This window comes from Myxine glutinosa, unplaced genomic scaffold (assembly GCF_964187855.1).
Source record: "Myxine glutinosa unplaced genomic scaffold, kmMyxGlut1.1 SCAFFOLD_923, whole genome shotgun sequence".
Taxonomy (NCBI): domain Eukaryota; kingdom Metazoa; phylum Chordata; class Myxini; order Myxiniformes; family Myxinidae; genus Myxine; species Myxine glutinosa.
The window spans coordinates 120225-147500 of record NW_027617018.1 but is presented as its reverse complement, the minus strand read 5'-3'; the positions used below and the strand labels follow the sequence as shown (position 1 = coordinate 147500).

At 45.4% G+C, this 27276-nt stretch overlaps 1 protein-coding gene across 2 annotated transcripts in view; it reads left to right on the top strand.

The window, feature by feature from the left end:
* The first annotated feature begins 2132 nt into the window (after positions 1 to 2132).
* The window catches only part of LOC137425517 (uncharacterized), a 33413-nt gene continuing 8269 nt past the window's right edge, over positions 2133 to 27276 (top strand). Inside the window, exons 1-3 of one of the 2 annotated variants that reach the window (XM_068114031.2) lie at positions 2133 to 2400; positions 11180 to 11325; positions 15739 to 15840. In XM_068114031.2, the coding sequence (XP_067970132.2) occupies positions 11193 to 11325; positions 15739 to 15840 (235 nt within the window). In that variant the 5' untranslated portion in view covers positions 2133 to 2400; positions 11180 to 11192. The remainder of the gene's footprint in view (positions 2401 to 11179; positions 11326 to 15738; positions 15841 to 27276) is intronic. The other variant, XM_068114032.2, reaches the window with a different exon arrangement.

Genomic DNA, 27276 nt, shown 5'->3' with positions numbered 1-27276 from the left:
GGTGAACAGCAATCTTCAAGTCTTTCCATATATTCTCAATGGGATTCAAGTCTGGGCTTTGGCTGGGCCACTCAAGGACTTTCACGTTTTTGTTCTGAAGCCATTCCAGTGTTGCTTTGACTGTATGCGTGGGGTCCTTGTCCTGTTGGAACATAAATATTCGCCTCAGTCTAAGGTCTTTTGCACTCTGAATGGAGCCAAATACAGGCAAATCATTGAGAAGAACCTGCTTCATTGTGCTCTCTATCCTTACAAGTCTCCCATTCCCTACCACTGAAAAGCATCCCCATAGCATGATGCTGTCACCACCATGCTTCACGGTAAGGATGGTGTTATATGGGTGATGAGCATAGCGATTTGCAATCAGGCCAAAGAGTTCAATTTTCATCATCAGATGACAGAATATTTGGCCTCATGCTTTGAGTCTTTCACATGCCTTTTTGCAAAGTTCAGGCATGCTGTTATGTGCCTTTTTCTCAAGAGTGGCTTCCGTCTAGACACTCTCCCATAATCCCCAGATTTGGGAAGTGCTGCAGAGACTGTTTTAGAAATGGTTTTATACCCCTCCTCAGATCTATGCCTCCTCACAATTTTATCTCGGAGTTATACGAACAGTTCCTTGGACTTCATGGTAGAGTTTCTGCTCCGACATTCCCTGTTACCTGTGGGAGTTTATACAGAAAGGTGTGTTTCTTTCTAAATCATGTCGAATCAATTGAATTTGGTGTGGATGGGGGAAGAGGACACTTGAACACTTGGTGTGCATGGGGGAAGTGAGAACGACAAAGAGAGCAGAGAGGTTGTGAGAACAAGTTAGGAGGAAAAGCGGTAGTCCATGGTTGAGATGGAATTGTGTGAAGAGGGATTTCAGTAAGGTGGGGGCGGTTGGATGGTGGAGGGAGTTGGCTGAGGACAGAGGGGAGTGGATGAGTATCGTGGTCAAGGCAGGGCAGGAGCTTGGTGCCTTTGGACCTCACTCTTTGTAAAGGAAAAAGTAGGAGAAGAAGGACTTATCACTTTCCCATCACAGACAGGTACTGACCTAGTCTGTTTGTCTTCTCCACCTCCTTTCTGGTCTTTCACCCTGCCATGATTCCTCAGGGGGGACAAAGCACCCTTCTGGTGAATCTCCAAAATCCATAATCACTGCTCACCACTCATTTGTTTATTTTTCCCCCCACCTGTAGTAGCGACTTCCACATTCTCTTCAAGACAGCTGTTCACCACCATCTCAGGTTATCCACCATCCAAAAGCAAGATTATATTTTCTACCCCCGTTAAGCTCCCCCCTCCTCCACAACCCACCTCTTTCCAAATTTCCAGTTTTCCTTCCTGAGTTTCCTTCTGGATCCATATTGTCCACCCTATGTGTCCTAACTTACCCCTCATTCATGATCCTCACATCCCTATTTGTCCACATGTCCTCTATTTTGGCCTTCAACTCTGCTGATGGTGTTTTCTCCCCTCTTTCTGCTGTTCCTTTTGTTATGTTGCATCCTAATTCGTTCAGAGTTCCAGCTCTTCCACGAGCCTTGACTTTGTATACAAAAGAGTGGACCATCTCCTCGGACCTAGGTGATCATTTATTTTCAAAACCTCCTCCGGCCATTTCAGCATTATGACAAGCGGTGTTGTCGACGTATGCAGGAGATGCAAACGACCCCTTCTTTGGAATTAACTCTGTATCACAAACAAAATACCAATTGAAAATCCTTCCACACTGAATATAGCAAGCCATGTAATTATAAAGAACAGTATGCTATATCTCATTTGAGGTAAGTAAACTGGGATCATTGGGAAAGATTTAAACAACGTACAAATCTACCGCCTATTACACCGCAATACTTATTTCCTTTCCCTTCTCAAAACAAATCTGAGAAGATCAAAATTCAGGATACGCAACAAGAGGAGAATATGTATTAAACTATTAATAAAGTTTAAGAGGTTGTAATAAATTATTATATCGTGTAATTGGAACTGTTCACAGACTGAAAGATTTCCCGGTAAGGTTTTTTTCCTTTAATTATACAGTTGCGTTGCTTCATTCATATTTTGAAGACATTAGACAAATTATGTATTTTAAAATCACCATTGAGGAAATTCAAATGTGCAATCGTTGGAAAGTTGTCCACGTGACATCAGACGGACTTCCGGTGTGGTGTGTGTCGTGGGGTTTTCGCGTCCGTTTTGGGAAGGAATGGCATCACTTTCACAGTTCATCTTGTGTTCATGACGCCGCCGCTTGTACGGATTGAGCACGGTGTGCACGGGTATGACGAGCGGTGTAGTCGACGTGTGCAGGAGATGCAAACAGGAAAACCAAATGTTATCGTTTCGATTTCCAAACGGTGTCAAAGCAAAGGCGACATTGGAAACGACGACGATATAATAAATACCGAGGTGAGTTGTGAGGATTTCTAGCGCGTTTTGTCTGTAACTTCTTGCCAAACCATTTGGGGACTCTGCCTTTCCTGAGCATTTTTAACAATAACGTGTTAATAGCCCGAACTGTCATGATACATAACACGAATGAGGGAAAACATTGCTGCAATATAGAGGGAGTTCAGCATAGGGCTACTAGTACTAGATTGATTCCAGGCCGAGATAGACTCAGCTATGACTATGATGAGCGGCTGAAGGAGACAGGGCTTTATACATTAGAAAGGAGGTGATTATGAGGTGATATGATAAAGTTTAAGGTCATGAAGGGTAGGGACAAAAAGAAGTGCAGAAGAGTTTAATGTGTGTTTCACACCCAAGAACTGTCTTCTCCCACCCAAGAACTGTCTTCTCCCACCCAAGAACTGTCTTCTCCCACCCAAGAACTGTCTTCTCCCACCCAAGAACTGTCTTCTCCCACCCAAGAACTGTCTTCTCCCACCCAAGAACTGTCTTCTCCCACCCAAGAACTGTCTTCTCCCACCCAAGAACTGTCTTCTCCCACCCAAGAACTGTCTTCTCCCACCCATGAACTGCCTTCTCCCATCCAAGAACTGTCTTCTCCCACCCAAGAACTGTCTTCTCCCACCCAAGAACTGTCTTCTCCCACCCAAGAACTGTCTTCTCCCATCACCCAAGAACTGTATTCTCCCATCACCCAAGAACTGTCTTCTCCCATCACCCAAGAACTGTCTTCTCCCATCACCCAAGAACTGTCTTCTCCCACCCAAGAACTGTCTTCTCCCATCACCCAAGAACTGTCTTCTCCCATCACCCAAGAACTGTCTTCTCCCACCCAAGAACTGTCTTCTCCCACCCAAGAACTGTCTTCTCCCATCACCCAAGAACTGTCTTCTCCCATCACCCAAGAACTGTCTTCTCCCATCACCCAAGAACTGTCTTCTCCCATCCAAGAACTGTCTTCTCCCACCCAAGAACTGTCTTCTCCCACCCAAGAACTGTCTTCTCCCACCCAAGAACTGTCTTCTCCCATCACCCAAGAACTGTCTTCTCCCATCCAAGAACTGTCTTCTCCCACCCAAGAACTGTCTTCTCCCACCCAAGAACTGTCTTCTCCCACCCAAGAACTGTCTTCTCCCATCACCCAAGAACTGTCTTCTCTCATCACCCAAGAACTGTCTTCTCCCATCACCCAAGAACTGTCTTCTCTCATCACCCAAGAACTGTCTTCTCCCATCACCCAAGAACTGTCTTCTCCCATCACCCAAGAACTGTATTCTCCCATCACCCAAGAACTGTATTCTCCCATCACCCAAGAACTGTCTTCTCCCATCACCCAAGAACTGTCTTCTCCCATCACCCAAGAACTGTCTTCTCCCATCACCCAAGAACTGTCTTCTCCCATCACCCAAGAACTGTCTTCTCCCATCACCCAAGAACTGTCTTCTCCCATCACCCAAGAACTGTCTTCTCCCATCACCCAAGAACTGTCTTCTCCCATCACCCAAGAACTGTCTTCTCCCATCACCCAAGAACTGTCTTCTCCCATCACCCAAGAACTGTCTTCTCCCATCACCCAAGAACTGTCTTCTCCCATCACCCAAGAACTGTCTTCTCCCATCACCCAAGAACTGTCTTCTCCCATCACCCAAGAACTGTCTTCTCCCATCACCCAAGAACTGTCTTCTCCCATCACCCAAGAACTGTATTCTCCCATCACCCAAGAACTGTCTTCTCCCATCACCCAAGAACTGTCTTCTCCCATCACCCAAGAACTGTCTTCTCCCATCACCCAAGAACTGTATTCTCCCATCACCCAAGAACTGTCTTCTCCCATCACCCAAGAACTGTATTCTCCCATCACCCAAGAACTGTATTCTCCCATCACCCAAGAACTGTCTTCTCCCATCACCCAAGAACTGTCTTCTCCCATCACCCAAGAACTGTCTTCTCCCATCACCCAAGAACTGTCTTCTCCCATCACCCAAGAACTGTCTTCTCCCATCACCCAAGAACTGTCTTCTCCCATCACCCAAGAACTGTATTCTCCCATCACCCAAGAACTGTCTTCTCCCATCACCCAAGAACTGTCTTCTCCCATCACCCAAGAACTGTCTTCTCCCACCCAAGAACTGTCTTCTCCCATCACCCAAGAACTGTCTTCTCCCATCACCCAAGAACTGTCTTCTCCCACCCAAGAACTGTCTTCTCCCACCCAAGAACTGTCTTCTCCCATCACCCAAGAACTGTCTTCTCCCATCACCCAAGAACTGTCTTCTCCCATCACCCAAGAACTGTCTTCTCCCATCCAAGAACTGTCTTCTCCCATCCAAGAACTGTCTTCTCCCACCCAAGAACTGTCTTCTCCCACCCAAGAACTGTCTTCTCCCACCCAAGAACTGTCTTCTCCCATCACCCAAGAACTGTCTTCTCCCATCCAAGAACTGTCTTCTCCCACCCAAGAACTGTCTTCTCCCACCCAAGAACTGTCTTCTCCCACCCAAGAACTGTCTTCTCCCATCACCCAAGAACTGTCTTCTCTCATCACCCAAGAACTGTCTTCTCCCATCACCCAAGAACTGTCTTCTCTCATCACCCAAGAACTGTCTTCTCCCATCACCCAAGAACTGTCTTCTCCCATCACCCAAGAACTGTCTTCTCCCATCACCCAAGAACTGTCTTCTCCCATCACCCAAGAACTGTCTTCTCCCACCCAAGAACTGTCTTCTCCCACCCAAGAACTGTCTTCTCCCACCCAAGAACTGTCTTCTCCCACCCAAGAACTGTCTTCTCCCATCACCCAAGAACTGTCTTCTCCCACCCAAGAACTGTCTTCTCCCACCCAAGAACTGTCTTCTCCCACCCAAGAACTGTCTTCTCCCATCACCCAAGAACTGTCTTCCCCCACCCAAGAACTGTCTTCTCCCACCCAAGAACTGTCTTCTCCCACCCAAGAACTGTCTTCTCCCACCCAAGAACTGTCTTCTCCCACCCAAGAACTGTCTTCTCCCACCCAAGAACTGTCTTCCCCCACCCAAGAACTGTCTTCTCCCACCCAAGAACTGTCTTCTCCCACCCAAGAACTGTCTTCTCCCACCCAAGAACTGTCTTCTCCCACCCAAGAACTGTCTTCTCCCACCCAAGAACTGTCTTCTCCCACCCAAGAACTGTCTTCTCCCATCACCCAAGAACTGTCTTCTCCCACCCAAGAACTGTCTTCTCCCATCACCCAAGAACTGTCTTCTCCCATCACCCAAGAACTGTCTTCTCCCATCACCCAAGAACTGTCTTCTCCCATCACCCAAGAACTGTCTTCTCCCACCCAAGAACTGTCTTCTCCCACCCAAGAACTGTCTTCTCCCACCCAAGAACTGTCTTCTCCCATCCAAGAACTGTCTTCTCCCATCACCCAAGAACTGTCTTCTCCCATCACCCAAGAACTGTCTTCTCCCATCCAAGAACTGTCTTCTCCCATCCAAGAACTGTCTTCTCCCACCCAAGAACTGTCTGCTCCCATCACCCAAGAACTGCCTTCTCCCATCACCCAAGAACTGTCTTCTCCCATCACCCAAGAACTGTCTTCTCCCATCACCCAAGAACTGTCTTCTCCCATCACCCAAGAACTGTCTTCTCCCACCCAAGAACTGTCTTCTCCCATCACCCAAGAACTGTCTTCTCCCATCACCCAAGAACTGTCTTCTCCCATCACCCAAGAACTGTCTTCTCCCACCCAAGAACTGTCTTCTCCCACCCAAGAACTGTCTTCTCCCACCCAAGAACTGTCTTCTCCCATCACCCAAGAACTGTCTTCTCCCATCACCCAAGAACTGTCTTCTCCCATCACCCAAGAACTGTCTTCTCCCATCACCCAAGAACTGTCTTCTCCCATCACCCAAGAACTGTCTTCTCCCATCACCCAAGAACTGTCTTCTCCCACCCAAGAACTGTCTTCTCCCACCCAAGAACTGTCTTCTCCCACCCAAGAACTGTCTTCTCCCACCCAAGAACTGTCTTCTCCCACCCAAGAACTGTCTTCTCCCATCCAAGAACTGTCTTCTCCCATCACCCAAGAACTGTCTTCTCCCATCCAAGAACTGTCTTCTCCCATCACCCAAGAACTGTCTTCTCCCACCCAAGAACTGTCTTCCCCCACCCAAGAACTGTCTTCTCCCACCCAAGAACTGTCTTCTCCCACCCAAGAACTGTCTTCTCCCACCCAAGAACTGTCTTCTCCCACCCAAGAACTGTCTTCTCCCACCCAAGAACTGTCTTCTCTCACCCAAGAACTGTCTTCTCCCACCCAAGAACTGTCTTCTCCCACCCAAGAACTGTCTTCTCCCATCAACCAAGAACTGTCTTCTCCCATCAACCAAGAACTGTCTTCCCCCACCCAAGAACTGTCTTCTCCCACCCAAGAACTGTCTTCTCCCACCCAAGAACTGTCTTCTCCCACCCAAGAACTGTCTTCTCCCACCCAAGAACTGTCTTCTCCCACCCAAGAACTGTCTTCTCCCACCCAAGAACTGTCTTCTCCCACCCAAGAACTGTCTTCTCCCACCCAAGAACTGTCTTCTCCCACCCAAGAACTGTCTTCTCCCACCCAAGAACTGTCTTCTCCCACCCAAGAACTGTCTTCTCCCATCACCCAAGAACTGTCTTCTCCCATCACCCAAGAACTGTCTTCTCCCACCCAAGAACTGTCTTCTCCCACCCAAGAACTGTCTTCTTCCACCCAAGAACTGTCTTCTCCCACCCAAGAACTGTCTTCTCCCACCCAAGAACTGTCTTCTCCCACCCAAGAACTGTCTTCTCCCACCCAAGAACTGTCTTCTCCCACCCAAGAACTGTCTTCTCCCACCCAAGAACTGTCTTCTCCCACCCAAGAACTGTCTTCTCCCACCCAAGAACTGTCTTCTCCCACCCAAGAACTGTCTTCTCCCACCCAAGAACTGTCTTCTCCCACCCAAGAACTGTCTTCTCCCACCCAAGAACTGTCTTCTCCCACCCATGAACTGCCTTCTCCCACCCAAGAACTGTCTTCTCCCATCCAAGAACTGTCTTCTCCCACCCAAGAACTGTCTTCTCCCACCCAAGAACTGTCTTCTCCCATCCAAGAACTGTCTTCTCCCATCCAAGAACTGTCTTCTCCCATCCAAGAACTGTCTTCTCCCATTCAAGAACTGTCTTCTCCCACCCAAGAACTGTCTTCTCCCATCACCCAAGAACTGTCTTCTCCCATCACCCAAGAACTGTCTTCTCCCATCACCCAAGAACTGTCTTCTCCCATCACCCAAGAACTGTCTTCTCCCATCACCCAAGAACTGTCTTCTCCCATCACCTAAGAACTGTCTTCTCCCATCACCCAAGAACTGTCTTCTCCCATCACCTAAGAACTGTCTTCTCCCACCCAAGAACTGTCTTCCCCCACCCAAGAACTGTCTTCCCCCACCCAAGAACTGTCTTCCCCCACCCAAGAACTGTCTTCCCCCACCCAAGAACTGTCTTCCCCCACCCAAGAACTGTCTTCCCCCACCCAAGAACTGTCTTCTCCCACCCAAGAACTGTCTTCTCCCACCCAAGAACTGTCTTCTCCCACCCAAGAACTGTCTTCTCCCACCCAAGAACTGTCTTCTCCCACCCAAGAACTGTCTTCTCCCACCCAATAACTGTCTTCTCCCACCCAAGAACTGTCTTCTCCCACCCAAGAACTGTCTTCTCCCACCCAAGAACTGTCTTCTCCCATCACCCAAGAACTGTCTTCTCCCATCACCCAAGAACTGTCTTCTCCCATCACCCAAGAACTGTCTTCTCCCACCCAAGAACTGTCTTCTCCCATCACCCAAGAACTGTCTTCTCCCACCCAAGAACTGTCTTCTCCCATCACCCAAGAACTGTCTTCTCCCACTCCACCCTCCAGGTCTTTAAAACAGCTGTTCACCACCATCTCTTATCCTCCCCCATCCAAAACCTTGATCTTTTCTACCCCCGCTAATTTCGGTCCCCTTGTGTTTTATACCTCTTCCCCCCCCCCCCTCCCTTCCCACGCCTCCTGCCCCCAAGCCCTCTCCCTCCCACACTTCTCCCTGCTCTCAAATGTTGTGGTTGTGTGCTTCCCCTTCTCTCCCCATCTTGTCTTCCGCTCCCTCTTTTTGTATATTTTGTTTGTCTGGTTGATTTGTTTGTGAAATAAATGTTAGCTCTTTCACGAGCCTCGATTCAGTATACAAAAAAAAAAAAAAAAACCCCAAAAACTGTCTTCTCCCACCCAAGAACTGTCTTCTCCCACCCAAGAACTGTCTTCTCCCATCACCCAAGAACTGTCTTCACCCATCACCCAAGAACTGTCTTCTCCCATCACCCAAGAACTGTCTTCTCCCATCACCCAAGAACTGTCTTCTCCCATCACCCAAGAACTGTCTTCTCCCATCACCCAAGAACTGTCTTCTCCCATCACCCAAGAACTGTCTTCTCCCATCACCCAAGAACTGTCTTCTCCCATCACCCAAGAACTGTCTTCTCCCATCCAAGAACTGTCTTCTCCCATCCAAGAACTGTCTTCTCCCACCCAAGAACTGTCTTCTCCCACCCAAGAACTGTCTTCTCCCATCACCCAAGAACTGTCTTCTCCTATCCAAGAACTGTCTTCTCCCACCCCTGGAAATAATTTTTGTTTTTATGGCGTAGCCCGTCAGGCACATCTGTCTCGAACAGTGTTTGTCCGTATGTATGTCCCTCACAAACGTACACCAATCAGAGCTGAGGATCTGGTCACATGACAGGGGTAATGTAATGTGATGTGATTATGTCAGTGATGTCATTACGGCGTACGATGGCTGACTCCACACTCCGCCATTTTGATTTCTATGCCGTTCAGGTCGAACCTGTCATATATCACAATCACTCTACCTTTACGTTTTTCATTCAGTGTGAAACACAAACAAACCGATTGTTAAAATGATCATCAAATATCGAAAGCATCGGTGTTACGTCTCTTCCAAAGACATTGTACATATGGGCCTTAGGCTTCATGCCGTCATGCCTCACCTTCAGGCTGCTTTGGACAGATTCGCCCAGGTTACTTAATACAGTAGTATCGTTTTCATAACACTAATAATAACGCATAATAATAATGATATAGTAAATATAATCATAACACTGCGATACCTTTGTTGTGACTGCAAAGTTACTGGATTGTAGTGGTGTATGGTTGGTTCATCGTTGACTTGAAACATATAGAGTAAACCAGTTTCTCAATGCAATCTCTTCACTTCCATGGAGACAGACAGCTTGGAGACATGAATGAAAAAAATTAATGATCGTTTTGAGGCCATTTTTCCCCGCTAGAGCGAGGGTTAGCCTTGCGGGCCCCATGACCTCGTGGTTCCCTTTTTGAGGCAGTTTTTTTTATGGCCGGATGCCCTTCCTGACGCCAACCCTTGGTCGCCTCTTACGATGAGCAGGGATACGGTGTACCTATTCTAAACCGGGGTACACACCGGGATCATTCATCCCAGCAAGCTGGTACTCAATTTGCCGACCTCGGAAGGATGACAGGCTGAGTCAATCCCCCTGGTGTTAATTCAGCGATCGACCGGGATTCGAACCCAGGATCTTAGGATTCCAAGCCGGCACCCTAACCGCTAAGCCAACACCAGGCTACCAACAGAAACACCAAGACACTGGCCAACACCACAGACATAGGATACTTTAAAAAAAAATTAATACTTACATTCTTTGCTAACTGGTGTTGGGCTAGCGGCTAGGGTGCCGGCTTAGGATCCAAGGATCCTGGGTTCGAATCCCGGTCGATTGCTGAATTAACGCCAAGGGGGTTGACTCAGCCTGTCATCCTTCCGAGGTCGGCAAATTGAGTACCAGTTCACTGGTAATTCCCTGTTTGTCGTTAAAGGCGGCAAAAAGGGTTGGCGTCAGGAAGGGCATCCGGCCGTAAAACATTGCTTCAAAAAAGGGGACCGAAAAACAACAACAACCACGGTTCCCGAAAAAGGCCAACCCCCGCTTTGCGGGGAAAAATGGCCTCTAAAGGTGGTTATTCTTTGCTAACTGGTATCTCCACCCAGGTCATATTATATGCTCTTTAACTGAAGTATCAAACAAGCCCAGCGGTAGACTTTGATCTTGTTTTTATCTAAATTGGTCTGGTGTTGATGTGGCGCAGGCACGATGGGCCGAATGGCTTCCCCCTGCGTCTAATTTCCTTCTGTATCCGTCGTTATTTTAGCAGTACTTTGGCTCTGAATTTGTTCCGATTGCACATGCACAGACAGGACTGAGATTTTTTTTTTTTTTTACTCTGCCTGTGTGGCTGTAAAACAAGATTTAAAATCATTCCAACAGTTTTTAGCGACGTCATAAAGGACACAAACAACAAACCCGGATAACTAATGTAACGGGTTGGATAAGGCTGTGTAAAAGATGCTGCAGCAACAACGGTAAACTTCTGGAAAATAAATGTTCTCCAACCTTCAAAATATTGTGGTATTTAATTTCACATCATCTCGACCAATAAAACCTGCTTCTCGCAGACCCTGCCGCCACGTCCTTTTTTCTCAAGACTGCGTGGGGTAACGTATTCTATGAACTCTAGTTATTAATTCCTTCACATGGAAGAATTATGGGTCAAACTGAAGTATGTTTGATTGTTCTAACGCCATGACCCCAAAACTAGACAGCGAGGCATGTGTCGTAAGTATTGAATAATGTTTGTCGATGTGATGGAGATTTATCGTTGATCTGCCAAACTCTTTGCATTATCCAGTCAGTTTGAGAAAATGGCCGAGCCTGATAAATCGAGTACGAGTCTGCTGCAGCCTACCCACGGAGACCTGGGCTATCGCAGCGGGTTTCTGGTTTCCTGCCTTCCGGTCCTGCTGGTTCAGGTCGACAGTCCAGCTTCTCTGACCAGTAAGCACATTGCGAGTTGATGCAAGATGTCACATGGGGAATTATTTGTTGGACGTTGAGTGTTTTATATTTAGCCTTTGAGAAATCATTTTTTGATTGCAGCAACTGTCTTCCGTGCACATTTGCCTGTAAAAGAGAAAACATTGATTGCAATTTGGAGGGAATTCTGGGTGATCCAGGCAGGGTAAGCTTCTCGCACACAGGGGATCCATTTTTGTGAATGATCCACAGGGACAAACTCATTTGCTCCACTCAAGTTCATCCATTGTATTTCTTCTTTCGTATGCAGCACGGGACTACTGGGTAGCATCATTGGATTAGGGTGCAGCTGTACCACTGATGCATTGCCCCTTGTAGGTTAGAGCAGGAATTTGTAATTTGTGCAGGGTGCTGGTGATAACTCGCCTACTTTGTGAAGGACACCGTGGGATCTTTAACATCCACCAACTAATGCTGGCAGATGGGATTCCCAGTTTAACGTACATCGACGGACGACACACACATTGAGGAATCAGACGGAAGACGGAAGCCTCTCCTCAGTGAAAGACACATAAAAGCTCGCTTGGACTTTGCAAAAAAGCACCTAAAGGACTCTCAGACCGTGAGAAACAAGATTCTGTGGTCTGATGAAACCAAGATTGAACTGTTTGGCTTCCGTCTGGTCACTCTGACATAAAGCCGAGATCGGTGGAGTGTTGCAGTGATGGTTGTCCTTCTGGAAGTTTCTCCCATCTCCACACATGATCTCGGGAGCTCAGCCAGAGTGACCATCGGGTTCTTGGTCACCTCTCTTACCAAGGCCCTTCTCCCCCGATTGCTTAGTTTGGCCGGGCGGCCAGCTCTAGGAAGAGTCCTGGTTGTTCCAAACTTTTTCCATTTAAGAATTATGGAGGCCACTGCTTTTGGGAACCTTCAATGCAGCAGAATTTTTTTTGTAGGCTTCCCCAGATCTGTACCTCGACACAATCCTGTCTCTGAGCTCTGCAGGCAGTTCCTTCGACCTCATGGCTTGGTTTTTGCTCTGATATGCATTGTCAGCTGTGAGACCTTATATAGACAGGTGTGTGCCTTTCCAAATCATGTCCAATCAATTGAATTTACCACAGGTGGACTCCAATCAAGGTGTAGAAACATCTCAAAGATGATCAAGAGAAATGGGAGGCACCTGAGCTAAATTTCAAGTGTCATAGCAAAGGGTATGAATACTTATGTAAATGTGATATTTCAGTTTTTTATTTTTAATAAATTTGCAAAACTTTCTAAAATCCTGTTTTCTCTTTGTCATTATGGGGTATTGAGTGTAGATTGATGAGGGAAAAAATGAATTTAAACGATTTCAGCATAAGGCTGCAACATAACAAAATGTGAAAAAAGTGAAGGGGTCTGAATACTTTCTGAATGCACTGTACATCGAGGGACGGCACACTCATTAAGGAATCGCCCTGCCTGTGAAACACTGGGATGACAGTTTATAGCTGGGTTGGGATTCAAACCCAGGCTAGATGGCTTAGAGGCAAGTCTGCGTACCTCCAGGCCATCCTGCCAGCCCGAACATTGTATTTACTCAAAATGGCAGATTTTATTGGTTGAAATTGTTTTTTTGCATCATGGGGATACAACCAGCCCTAACTATAACTACCTGTCTTTTCCAAAAAGGAAATTTCTGCTTTGCCTATTCGAGAGAACCTCCGAGAGAACACAAAGGCTCCCCTTTTCAGGAATGGTGGCACGTACAGACCTTCAAACTGCCTGGTGTTTTCTACGACAGCATTGGCAAGAGCAGTTTCCATGAGGAGGGCGTGGACAATCGAAACACAGTAGCCATGTGCATTGAGAAGCCCCATCAGCTTTTTGTTGCGTGTGTCATGATGGACAGTCAGAGCCAATCCCAGGACTTGGGGGTTTTCTCTTGAATGGGGTGGCCTAAATGTTGCGGATTCGCTGCTTGGTTTGTACTTCACCTGTCTGTTGGATTTGAATCCATACATGATGTTCTGACTCACAGTGAGTGTTGATCTGTCAACAACACTGGTCCTCTTCTCAGTTTCCAGATTGTCGACAGGCCCTACCATTACCCAGCGGATCATGGTGTATAGTTCAGCCGGAACATCGTTGATATCGCTGGACACCTGTATGGTATTTGTTTCCTGGTCCTTCTTAATGAATTCTGCGATGCTCTTTAGTATCACTTGTGCTGCTTTGTAGATTGTCTTCAAGTTGTTCTCGTCATCGCCATCACTTGTGATTGCAGAATGAACCATGCTTTCCTCACATGCATCTGGACAGTAGAGGATGGCCGATTTTCTTCGGTCTTTTTGGAGAACAGATGTCACGCTTGGCAACTCAGTGACGATTCTTTCTTTCAGCCACTTTCTATTGAATGTAGGTACATGCTTTTCCAAGTGTTCTGCGCCAATCATATTGACATAAGTGGATTTCAATGTCATCCATGGAGAGATAAGCTTGGTTTTGTGTTTTGACATCTATCAGGTTGATCATCTCAATCAGACTTGCCCGTTGCAGCAATAGTTCTTTGTCTGCGCTGCTTCTGTTTGCGCTAGGTCTGTCTCGTACTACATGGAACACATGTCTTCTCCAACAAGATTTGTGGTACCGAAGGTCAATTGCGTGTGCATCACCTGGTGAGATACATGTGTTGAATCGTGTTTTCAATAATGCATCTTGGGACTTCTCTACTGCCTCTCTAAGCTCTTGACCAGCATTTTCAGTCCTAAGCTGGTAGAGTAGTTGGCCATCATCTTTTTGGCAGAAGAAACACTGCTCTTTATCCAGTGGCACTGTACACGAGCGTGTGAACGGGGATGTTGCATCAGATGTTGATGAGTCTGGCTCGTCCATTTCTGTGCTTCCTCTCTTCTGTCCGCGTTTTTTTGCAGTATCGTGTCCAGTTGTTACTGCATGCGCATGGCGGTCTCTGGCACGTTGTATCTCGCTCTTGTTAGTTGCACTGGAGTAACAAGTGCGATGCCAAACTGCCTTCTCTGTAGAGAGTGTTTCTTTTGTGCTGTTTTGGAGTCGTTTATGGACTTGAACGTAGATGCCATCATGCAAACTGGCCCTTTCTTCTATTGCCTTCAATAAATGTTGGTAGGAATCTATTCTGGGGTTTAACACCAAGGATCCTTTCTTGACATCATCAGCCTTGCATAAAATGCACTGCTTACAGTTCGTGGACTCCTGGGCTTACCCCGCCCCTTCACCATCTTGTTGCATCTCACTCGTAATGTGACATGTAGAACCTGCAAAGACAGCAAAGCAAAGGGAACCGTCACCGATATATACAACCACCACCACAGACATATTGATGTATAATAGGCTACAATACACTACCACCATCACCACAATATCAGGTATATTGCTCAGTATATAAATAATACAAAAACACACGCTGTAAACTAATTATTTTCCTCAGCTGTACCCTGGGGATCAAACTTATTACTTTAGTAGCTTGTCCACCCGTAAACAGATTTTAAGTTCTCATGAACATTAGGAGTATCTGTGTGTTATTTGGCAGTATGCCACAAAGGCCCACAAAGGGCAAAACACTCGCAGTAGAATAGTATTTCTCATTACAGTCAACACAGTCAGGTTCAGCATGTCCAGATTTTAGATTTCGTTGGATTGTTTTTGGGATTTAGAAAAATCAAAGCTCCGTCTTATTTAGAAGATGAGATCCTGAGAAACATCAATTTTACGGCGGCCAGTTTGAAAAATCCAAGATGGCCGCCACATAGGAGCTCTATGGTCATGTCTAGCTTATCGAACTTGTTACCATTGGATTAGGGGCCCTTGAAAATGTATGTTTAGCCGTTAGAATCAAAGCTCTATGTTATTTAGAAGCTGAGATATTGAGAAAAATTAGTTCTACGGCGGCAATTTTGAAAATCCAAGATGGCCGCCATACAGGAGTCTGTGCAAATAGCAACATTGGTTTTCTGACTGACTATACAATATAGTTTCCAAAAATATATAGTTTTCCAAATCCCCCAAAAAATCCAACGAAACTTTAAATCTGGACATACTGAACCTGACTACTAGCTAGATTTGCCCTGAGTACAACGCTTGGTTTTCTGAGTGGTAGGGACAATTAAATGTTGTGCTGTGACCAATGAGTCGTGGGAACGATGTCTTGTTGATTGATGCTGCTTTGCGGCTGCCTCTTCCTGCTGACATGAATCAATGGAATCTTTTCCTAATGTGCCTGTTTTTGAAGGCAATGAGAAACTACGTTTTCTACTGTTTATTAATCTCTGATGTGGTTCAGTTCTGATTTTTTTTTTTTCCATGACTTAACTACCCATTAGCCAAAGGTGTTTCAATGAGCAGGAAGCTTAGCTCGCCTGATGTTTGTGCCCATGTCTGTGCTGATTTGTTTTGGTGCTGGAAACTCAGAAGAAGAAGAAGAAGAAGAAGAAGCATATAATTGTCAAGAAAACATGGACTGGTTTGTTGGCGCTGCTGTGGAGGTTGTGAATACTGTTCAACTAGACACTGGTAAGTATCAATTGTAACACTTTGCATAAAGACGTCAAACTCATGTTAACTAAATGTAGCTTTTTGTTCACATATTTATGTTCAATGTGGTTTGGAGGGGGGAAACATTCCTCATTCGCACTGTGAACTCTCCTTGTGCTGGAACAGCTTGAGCATCGCCTTCTCCGACGTAAGTTCCGCCTTCCACAAGCGATCCCCGCCTTCCACCAGGCCAACAATGTGTTCCTAATTGGTCAGTTTATCATCTCCTTTCAGCGGATGGAACAACTCGTTCATGCGGTAACATCGTGACGCATTGCAGGGAGCTGGGCTGGGAGTGTGGGTAGAAGAGAATATGCAAGTTCAACCGACTCCAAGTTCAAGGAATGAAAAGGGGTTGTCACATTCCAGCACAGCTGCTATCCAAGGATATCCATCATTCAGCAAAGGAGTCTTCCTCTTCTTTTTCTTCTTCTTCTTCATCATTTGTATGCAGCACAAGGCTGCAGGGTAACATCATTGGCTGAGGGTACGGGTGTGATGTAATGCCCTCTGCTGGTTAGGGCAGGAATATCGAATTTGGCCATTGTGCCGGCGATAGCTCGACTATTCTTCGCAAAGGACACCGTGGGATATTTAACATCCAGCAACAAATGCTGGAAGGCAGGAGACGCACTTTAATAACCATCCCAGGGATGGCACAGACATTGATGAATCGCTCTTCTTGTGAAACACGAGGATGACAGTTTATAGCTGGGTCTGGATAAAGTATAAAAGGCAAAACGTATGTACAATCCAGGAGCACTATTGGGAAAAGCAGCGTAGCGCCAAAAAACAAACCAGTGCTCAGCAAAACTCTACACCATCCTTGATAACACTCATTAAATGGTTTGTGATGTGTACATGCGGTTTCACACTCGCTTGGCTCGCAGCCCTGTGAGGAGGTATAAATGGTTAGCTCTGCTCATAGTTCAGAATTGTTGCATTCCTTGCAATGGAATACTTCAGTGCGAACAAGGTAGTTCCCCAAAACAATTGTTTAATTCGCTGCACGCTGATGACGTGATTTCTCTCTCTTTTTATCTCTCTCTCTCTATTTATCTCTCTGTTTCTCTCTCTTTTTATCTCTCTCCCTCTTTCTTTCTCTGTTTATATCTCTACCCTCTTTCTTTCTCTCTTTATATATATATCTCTCTCTCTTTCTCTTTGTTTCTCTCTTTAAAAATATCTCTCTCTCTCTTTCTCTTTCTTTCTCTCTTTATATATATATCCCTCTCTCTCCTTTTCTCTTTCTTCCTCTCTATATATATATCTCTCTCTCTCTTTCTTTCTCTCTTTATATATACTAGGGCATGCCCGTACTATATATAAGCTAGGACGTGCCCGTACGTGGGTGCCCGTTCCTTGCCAAAAAAAAAAAAAAAAAAAAATTGTGTAGGGGTGTGTGTGTGTAAACATCCTAGGGCGTGCCCGTACGTGGGTGCAAAAAAACATGCGTGCAAACAACAACAAAAAAAAACTTTGAAACCACGTGGCAGTAACGACCACAGAACCCCCCCCCCCCCCCTCTATTTACATGAATGGTTTGGTCCATTCGCAACGACCACAGAACCCCCCCCTGTATTTACATGCAATGGTTTGGTCCATTCGCAACGCCAAAGCGAACGGCGAACGGCTAAATCGCCATAGCTCGGTAAGTACTTGTCCGATTAATTTCAAACCTTGAAAAGGCACATCCTCGGGTCCCCAGCAATATACCTGGCAAGTTTAAAGTATATCGGACCCGTGGTTGTCGAGAAACAGCGGTCACAGACAAACATACAAACACACATACACACATACACACATACACACATACACACAGAGATTAATGGAATTATATATATATATATATATATATATATATATATATATATATATATATATATATATATATATATATATATAGATATATATATATATATATATATATATATATATATATATACAGTCATCCCTCGCTATATCGCGGTTCACTTTTCGCGGCTTCGGTACATCGCGGGTTTTTCTCGCTAGTATATGTAAAATTATATCGCTGATTTTTCGCTATATCGCGGGATTTTGCGGTATAAATGTATTTTTATATACTATTATTTTAAATATTTTTGTGGTAAAATAAGCATTTTCTAGCCTAAAAAATTAAAAAACGTAAAAAAATAAGAAAAATACAGTAATTAAAACATATTACAAGAAATAAAATACTGTACATAGTGTACAGTAGAAGAGTAGACAAAGAGTCGTGCGTATGGAAAACACAGATGCGGCAGCTTCCACTTGCGCTAGTTACCCACGTAATGGGTAACTGTAATGCTCTTTCTGGCTGTGCAGTACATTCATCATCGTCATCACCTTCATCGTCATCAGTACTGCACAGCTAATTCATCATCATCTTCATCACGCAAGTTGTAGTATTGAAGAGCCGGGGCTCTTGCTTGATACGGACTAAATGACGGGCAAGACACAAACTCGTCCGAGAAGATATTTATTCTCAAAACCAACTCGGGAACACTGAAAAGCCCGTTTATCGGGCTGCATTATAAAGCACAACCAGAAACCGAAAGCCATGCCTCTCAAGCGTGGCGTGCTTCGGTGGTCACGTGATCAACAGGTGTAGCTGATTATACCCGCACGCTTTGGTGGTCACGTGACCAGCCACTCTGGCGCCGGGGATCCCCGCCGGTGACGTCACCGGCTGGAGCAAGGAGATTCTAATGCTGGTCTTGCTTGGGGAACCCATGGGTCGCTACAGTATCTTCAATGCTGAGTACCCATTAGAATTTTATATGTTGTTAAAATTACGTATGTTTAAGAGTGTAAAAAGTGTTTAAGAGTATAGGAAGTGTTTATAAGAGTATGGGAAAGGTTAATAAGAGTGTGAGAAAGGTTAATAAGAGTGTGGGAAAGGTTAATAAGAGTGTGGGGAGGGTCATAAAGTTTTAAAATATATATAAATAATAAAATAAAAATATGGTCGCTACTTCGCGGATTTTCGTCTATCGCGGGGGGTTCTGGAACGTAACCCCCACGATAAACGAGGGATCACTGTATATATATATATCTCTCTCTTTCTCTTTCTTCCTCTCGATATATACCTTATATATATATATATATATATATATATATATATATCTCTCTTTCTTTCTCTCTTTATATATATATATATATATATATATATATATATATATATATATATATATATAACTGTGAGAAATAGTAGAAACTCCACAGTACGAGCAGGGCGTCTCATTTGCATTGAATAAATAATCGGGAGATTGAATAAGACGCGGACGTAGCTTCAGGGCTTCGATCTTTAATTCGACAAGCTTTCGACCAACAAAGGTCTTCTTCTGAGTCTACAAAAACAGCAGGCATGTATATCAGTCAAGTGTGTATGGTGATGTGTGTGAGATGTGTGATGTGAGTAAAAAATTATGTTTTTGTATATACATTTATAAATATTATATTATTATAAATTATTTTTATTTTTAGATTTTTATTTTTAAAATTATAAATTTTAAATTATTTTAAATTTTTGTATATAAATAAAAATATTATAAAAAATTGTTATAGATCGCGGTTAGATGTTATAGACCGAGCGGTGGTGTAAGACCGCGACCTAACAAAACTCACCCGATTCCACCCGAACTTTGGCCGTATCGCACCGTAGCTGCCCAATGGGGAAAAGACAAAGGCGACGAATGCAAAGAGGAAAAAGAAGGCAAAGAAAGGTTTGGAAATACGACTGAATTTATTGGCTATTTACACACAAGCAAAAAGAAAGCAATCAAGGTTTATTTACAACACATAAGACGCAGGTGACACAGGGAAAATACTAGCTTATACAGACTTAATTAACCCAGGACAGAACAAACAAAAGACTCTGACTCACGCGGGGAATTGCAGGAGGTGGATGGCTGGAGGTGAACGCTTGGTGGAGCCAACGCGGAGCTTGGTGGAGCTGAACGCTTGGTGGAGCCAACGCGGAGCTTGGTGGAGCTGAACGCTTGGTGGAGCCAACGCGGAGCTTGGGGGATTGGTGTGACGGGTTCTCTCTCCTTCCTTAGGCCCACCCAGTCCAACAACTTCCTCTCTTGCTTCAGGACTCTTTCTCTCTCTTTCTTGGTCCCTCACTCTTTACCACCGACTCCTCACCGCAACCAACGCAACCACTTGACCACCACCTCTACTGACTGACTCTTCACCACTCTGCACTTGACGACCGACTCCCAACCAACTCAGACCAACTCAAAGTCCAACTCCAGGCCTTTTCTGTCTTCTGCTCTCCTCTGTAAAAACGCATCTCCTTCGCCACCTGCAAACTTTTTATTTGGTTAGTGAGCATCTCATCATGATTTGAACACAGACCTTGTACATATTCCATGACTTCCTCCTTTATCTCCCTCTTAGTTTCCCTCCGTCTCTTCTTAATTTCACTCACCCCCTCTTCCACCTCCTCTAATTTTTCCTTTACCTCCTTCAGCTCCCGGTGCGCCCCCTCTATTTCTTCCTCCATCGCTACTTTAACCGTTTCTATGTGCGTCCTTACCTCCCGGTCCTTCGTCTCCATTACTTCTGTCACCTCTTCCAACCTCTTCGTCAATCCCTCATGTACCATTTGACATTCCTTTTGTGTCGCTATTAATTCATTTTTAATGTCCTTTTGTGTTGCTTTTAAACCCCCGATGATTGCAGTGTTCTTTTCCACTTGGTCCGCTAGTTCCTTTTGTCCCACTGTCAGCTGTTCTACTCCTTTCGTCAGATCTTCTATTCCCCCCTGTAACTTTGCCGTATTATTTCTCACCTCTTTCTCTATACGCTTTTCGCCTCGCTTTACCTCGTCGTGCACCCGTGGGACCCTTTCGCCCAACTTGCGGTCTCTGTCCCTCTGCTCCTCCCTTGCTTCATATGCGACTCTGTCCCTCGCCAGTCCCTCATTTACTTCTTTGGCCCGGTCATTTATTCCCTCCAATTTTCCCCGATCACACCTTGTTTTGTCTATCATGGCATCCATTTTTGCATTCATCTGGATTAGCAATAGTTTAATGCTCACCCAGTCTTGCACAGGGACCCCGGCTTGTAGCAACCAAAGGTTCGAATCCACCGGCGGCGCTGCTACGGTCGCGGGCGCCGTAGTCATGTGCGAGGCGCCATTTTGTGCACCTGATACACCCTCAACCACACCTTCTTTACTCTCCTCCACCATTTTTTTTCCTAAGTCCTGGGTCGATTCTACCCCGTCTATCTCTCCCACCGGCATCCCGTCGCCTTGAACAGCCATGGCGCGATTTCAAAATTCGGGTTTTGCTTTAAAAAAAAAAAATTTCGGCAGCTCGTAATTTTGACCAAAATTTTTTTTTCTAGATGTTTTAAAAATTTGGTTCGGGCCCCGAATCCCACTCCCAGACACCAATTGTTATTGTATGCAATTTTTTACTCACATCACACATCTCACACACATCACCATACACACTTGACTGATATACATGCCTGCTGTTTTTGTAGACTCAGAAGAAGACCTTTGTTGGTCGAAAGCTTGTCGAATTAAAGATCGAAGCCCTGAAGCTACGTCCGCGTCTTATTCAATCTCCCGATTATATATATATATATATATATATATATATATATATATATATATATATATATATACGTATATATATATATATATATATATTGTTACGGGACCGCGGCGAGGATGTTGTTTGCCGAGCGGATGGCCGCCGCGCCCGAACAGTTACCCCGACTAACCCGATTCCTGAACGTTGGCCGAATCGCGCCACAGATATTCAATATTGGGAAAAGACAAAGACGAAGGGTGTGAAGAAGAAGAACACCAAAGCAAAAAGGTTGGAAATGCTACTATATTTATTCCTACTATTTACACAATCAAAGAAACCAAGGAGAAGGAAGGATAATAAAATAAAAACAGAAGAAGAAGAAGCGGACACAGTGAAACTTAGCTTATCTATGGCAGTCTTACTTAGAACCCTGGACAGAACAAACGAAAGACGGACTCACATGAATTGGGAATTTGCAGGCAGGAAGGATCGGAAGGAGGAATGGCTTGGCGGGGGAGGAAGGTTCAGCGGGGATCGGTCGGGCCGGGAGCGGATAGCCGTCGTCAATACCCGAGCTGGGATCGCCAAACAGCCGCGGTTCCAAACTGCACGGCGAAGCCCCTCCGGTGCACCGTGCGCTCTCCAAAGCTGCTCCTTAGAACTCTCTTGCGCTTGGCACTGCGCACTCGGCACTTGCCCTACTTGGCACTTCGCACTTCGCCGCTCTGACTCGCTTGCACTTGATCGTCGCACGTATCGCTGCATGTATCTCTTTGGACGTATATCTTAGGACGTATCGCTCTCAGGACGTACCTCTCTTCCTCTTTTGCTTCGCCCTCGTGCGCACTTCTTTTCCACGGCTTCCGCACGCGCTCTTTATAACGCCGTGGGCAAATCAAGCCGCCGGTCTCTAGAACACGCCCATCGGTGAGCTCGTCTCGGCCCTGATTGGTCGGCACGGCCCTCTGGCTCCGCCCTTGATGACGATGGGCGGGCACGCCCAGGAGTCGGCAGCTCCTCCCCCTTCTTCTCCGAGCTGACCTCGTGGCGAATGGAGTCACGGAGGGAACAGTTGGCAATTGTTGGAAGGGGAATGTGAAGGGAATCTACTCTTATTTCACTTGGTGCAATGGAGTATTTAAATTAATGGAAGACACGGCCTTACACTAATACACATAATAAGGATATAACTACCGAACCGGGATATATGGTGTCCTTCGTGTATACAACAACACAACAACAACATGCATTTTAAGGCCATGTTCCCTGCTAGAGCGGGGGTTAGCCTTGCGGCCCCTATGACAATCTTCTCCATTTTGCCCTATTTTCTGCATCTCCCCTTGCCTGCATTTCTTCTTCCACCATCTTTAGCCAAGTCTTTCTCGGTCTTCCCCGTCCTCTACTTCCTTCTACATTAACTTCCATCACTCTTCTCAACCAGTCACTTTCATCCTTCCTCAATACATGACCAAACCATCTCAACCTGTTCCTCTTCACAGCATCAATCACAGGCAATATTCCCATCATCTTTCGCAATTCATCATTTGGCTTCCTCTCTCTCAACGATACTCCGCACATCCATCGAACCATTCGCATTTCCACCCTTTCCAGCCTTCGTTGCTGCTCTACGTTCATTACCCATGTCTCGCTCCCATAAATCATAACACTTCTCACACATGCAGCATACACCTTTCCCTTCAGCTTCAGCGACACTCTCCTCCTCATCAGCACGCCACTCAGTTCCCGAAACTTCTTCCATGCACATCTCACTCGAGCAACCGTTGCCGAGTCTGATCCACCTTCTCCATTCAGCATGTCTCCGAGGTAGCAAAATGTTTTCACACCTTCCAGCTTCACGCCGTCTCCAAGATCCAACTCAACATTTCCTCCATCTGCAGCTCCCTCTGTGCACACCTTACATTTGAATGTAGCTGCCACACTGGTTAATGACCCTCTCAGACCACTACATTTTTGATGAACCCACTCAGCACACATTGTACATTGAATGGAGTTCACTCCGACACCCTTCCTACACACAGCACACGGCCACTTCCCAGTTCTTTCCACCTCACCACATGCTTTACCACTTGCCATCACCTTTGTCTTTCCGATATTCACCTTCAGACCTTTTGTCTCCATACATTCCTTCCACTTGTTCATCTTTTCCTTCAGTCCATCCATACTTTCCGCAATCAACACCAGATCATCTGCATACAACAACTCCCACGGTAAACCCTCCTTTACGGTCTGAGCCAGCACCTCCATCACAGCTACAAATAGTAGTGGACTTAGTACCGACCCCTGATGCACTCCCACCTTCACCTCAAACTCACCACTGTTCCCGTCCTTCGTCCTTACAGCTGTGCGTGCTCTTTTGTACATTGCCATCACTACTCTGATCAACCATTCCTCCACTCCTAACTTCCTCAATGCCCATGTCAATACTTTGCGTGGAACCCTATCGAATGCTTTCTCCAGATCAACAAACCCAAAAAACAACTTCTTCCTCTTATCCATGTACTTCTCCTGCAACTGCCTCACAATGAAAAGCGCATCTGTCGTTCCTCTTCCTGGCATAAATCCAAACTGCATTTCGTCGATCTTCACTTTCTTCCTTGTACTCCTCTCCAACACCCTTTCCAATACCTTCATTCCATGCTCCAATAACTTTATCGCTCGGTACGAGCCACACTCCAGAGGGTCACCTTTCCCCTTGTATAGAGGGACGAGGGTACTCAGTTCCCAATCCACTGGAATGCGGCCTTCTTTCACCACCAAATTACAGATCTCTGTCATTCTCTTCACACCCCAACTTCCTGCTGCCTTCAACATATCTCCCACAACTCCCGTCGGCCCTCCCGCTTTTCCACTCTTCATTGCTTTTATCGCTTCGTCAACTTCCTTCTCAGTTATCTTCTCTGCCGGTCCTAAAACTGGGTTACTCTCTATGTTGCCATCCCATTCATTCTCTGTATTCAACAGCATTTCCATATATCTTTTCCATCTTCCTTTAATTCCATCTGGGTCGACAACGATTTGTCCCACTTCATCCTTCAAGCAACTCACCCCCATCACATCACACCTCTCTTTCGCTATCTGCTTTGCAATCTTGAATACTGCTTTCTGACCCTCTTCCGAATCCAAGCGTTCTCCGAACATTTTCCTACATGCCTCCTGCGCCTTTGCTACCTCTTTCTTTGCAGCCTTCCTGGCTGCCTTATAACTTTCATGCTCTGCTGTTTCTGCTCCCGTACCCTTCGCCTTCTGCCACTCTTTGAACTTCTTCCTCTTCTCGTCAATCCTCTTTCCAACCTCAACATCCCACCACCATGTTTCCGAGTGCCTCGGTGGTCCTTTTGTCCATCCACATACCTCACCAACGGCTCCCAACAGACTAGCTTTCATTGACATCCAACCACTTTCAAGCTCAACCACATCATCCTCTACCCTACTCAGCCTCTCTTTTAATGCCTCCCTTACTGTCACCTCTTTCAACCTCCACACCTTCATTCTCGGTTGGTACTTCACCCGCCGAGCTCTCCTCGCACCTTTCACCCTTATGTCGCAGACAACCAAGTGGTGCTGTGAAACAACCTCCTCCCCCGGGATCACCTTTGTGTCCCGGAGGTGCCCCCTATCTCGCCGACGCACCATCAGGTAGTCAACGGTTGTCGTCGACCCACCTGACGTGTATGTAACAAGCTTATTGTCCTCTTTCTGGAACTGAGTATTACAAATCAACAAATCAGCTCCATCAGCAAACTCCAAAATCCTTTCACCTTCTCCATTTCTCACACCATATCCGTAACCCCCATGAACTCCCTCAAAACCATCCATACTCCTTCCCACATGTCCATTCAGGTCTCCTCCCACCACAACAACTTCCTCATCTTTCACGTTTTCCATCAGCTTCTCTATCGCACACCAGAACTTGTCCTTCTCTTCATCGCTTCGACCAACCTGCGGAGCATATCCCGAGATGACGTTCACCAAGAGCTTTCCAATCATCATTTTCACCATCATCAACCTATCACTCACTCTAGTCGCACTTACCACACTGTCTACAAACTCCTCAGAAAACAGGACACCAACACCATTCACGCCCTCCGGGCACCCTTGCCACACAAACTTGTATTTCTGTCCCTGCCTACCCTTCACCATTCTCACACCACTTCCCTTCCATCTCGTCTCTTGCACACAACATATGTCCACTCTTCTTCTGACCAATACTTCCACCACTTCTCCTGATCTCCCTGTCATTGTCCCCACATTCCATGTCCCAAACCTCAGAAACCGATCTCCACTTCGGGCTGCACCCTGCCCATATGTACTTGTGATTGTCATGGTTCTCTTTTTGAGGCAATGTTTTTATGGCCGGATGCCCTTCCTGACGCCAACCCTCTTAGTCGTCTCTTACGACACGCAGGGATACGGTGTACCTATTCTGACCAGGGTACACACTGGGAAACGTTTAAAAACATGTAAATTCGTGTATGTTTTATGGAATTAACTACGGGAACGCCCTTTGACCTTTATACAACAACAAATGCAGGAAGGAGGGTGACATTTTACAACAATTCATTACACAACAATAATAAATAACAACATTCTCATATCCACAACAATATATATATATATATATATATATGATGGATCCGTGACTTAGGACTCAAGACTCATGATTGAGAGAAGGAACAACTGAGATATTTATTTGATTCATCAAACACACAAGCTTGGTGGAAAGCAAAATGCTTAAAACTGAGGCCCACAAGGACCAGGATTCCAACATGATGCTCTGAAATAATTCGGTCGAGTTTCACTTTATAAAGGGAATATTGGGGTGTGGTTTTTGCTCTCGAGACAAAGGAAAGACAGAGTAGTCTCCAAGGTCATTTAAGGGTCAAACATGTTGACGATTCTCTAGAAACCAGTTAATTGGGGGAAAGTTCAGCAAGTCGTTAAAATGTCAAACATGAAAAGTGATCTAGCACAGTAAAGGGGGACTGGGAAGATACGGTTTGGTCTTCACAGAGTGAAGGATAATACCATCAGGGCCTGGCTTTTACAAGACATATCATTCTTTATAAGGATATAGTAAGTTCCAAAAGGATATTTCGACAGTAAGAGACATGCTATAAAAAGTCACACAAAGTACATCATCCTTGAGATACATGACAGGCAAAGTAAGTCTTTTAAAGGGAAAAGCAGGGTTTCAAAGGATCTAAAGGATATGATATTTTTAAGCAAAGCAAACATGGTTGGTTTATATTTGGTAATTGGTCAAACAATATAAGGACACAAGGCGGGCAGGGGTCTCAAGCCCCGCATATATATATATATATATATATATATATATATATATATATATATATATATATATATATATATATCTTTCTTTCTCTGTTTGTATATATATATATATCTCTCTCTTTTTCTCTTTCTTCCTCTCTCTTTATATATACTAGGGCATGCCCGTACTATATATATATCTAAAATTATATCCCCCCCCCTATTTACATGAAATGGTTTGGTCCAAAGCGAACGGCTTGCGAGTGGTGACAATCCCCCCCCCTCTATTTACATGCAATGGTTCGGTCCAAAGCGAACGGCTTCCGGAGTTTGGTAAAGAAATCGCCATCGCGTACACAAACGCGCAGGAAAGCGAATGAATCGCAAATTCGTTTTTATTAGTTGTAAAACATAATGCCCAATTATTCAATTAGCGCCAACGTATTTTGGCTGTTTGCAATTTAATCGCAAGGCAAAGTAGAAAGAGAAGAGGGAAAAAAAGAAAAGCCTTGCCTTGCTGCAAACAGCTGCTGCAAACAACAACAACAGGGAAGGCTGCACTGTCCGGAAGTTG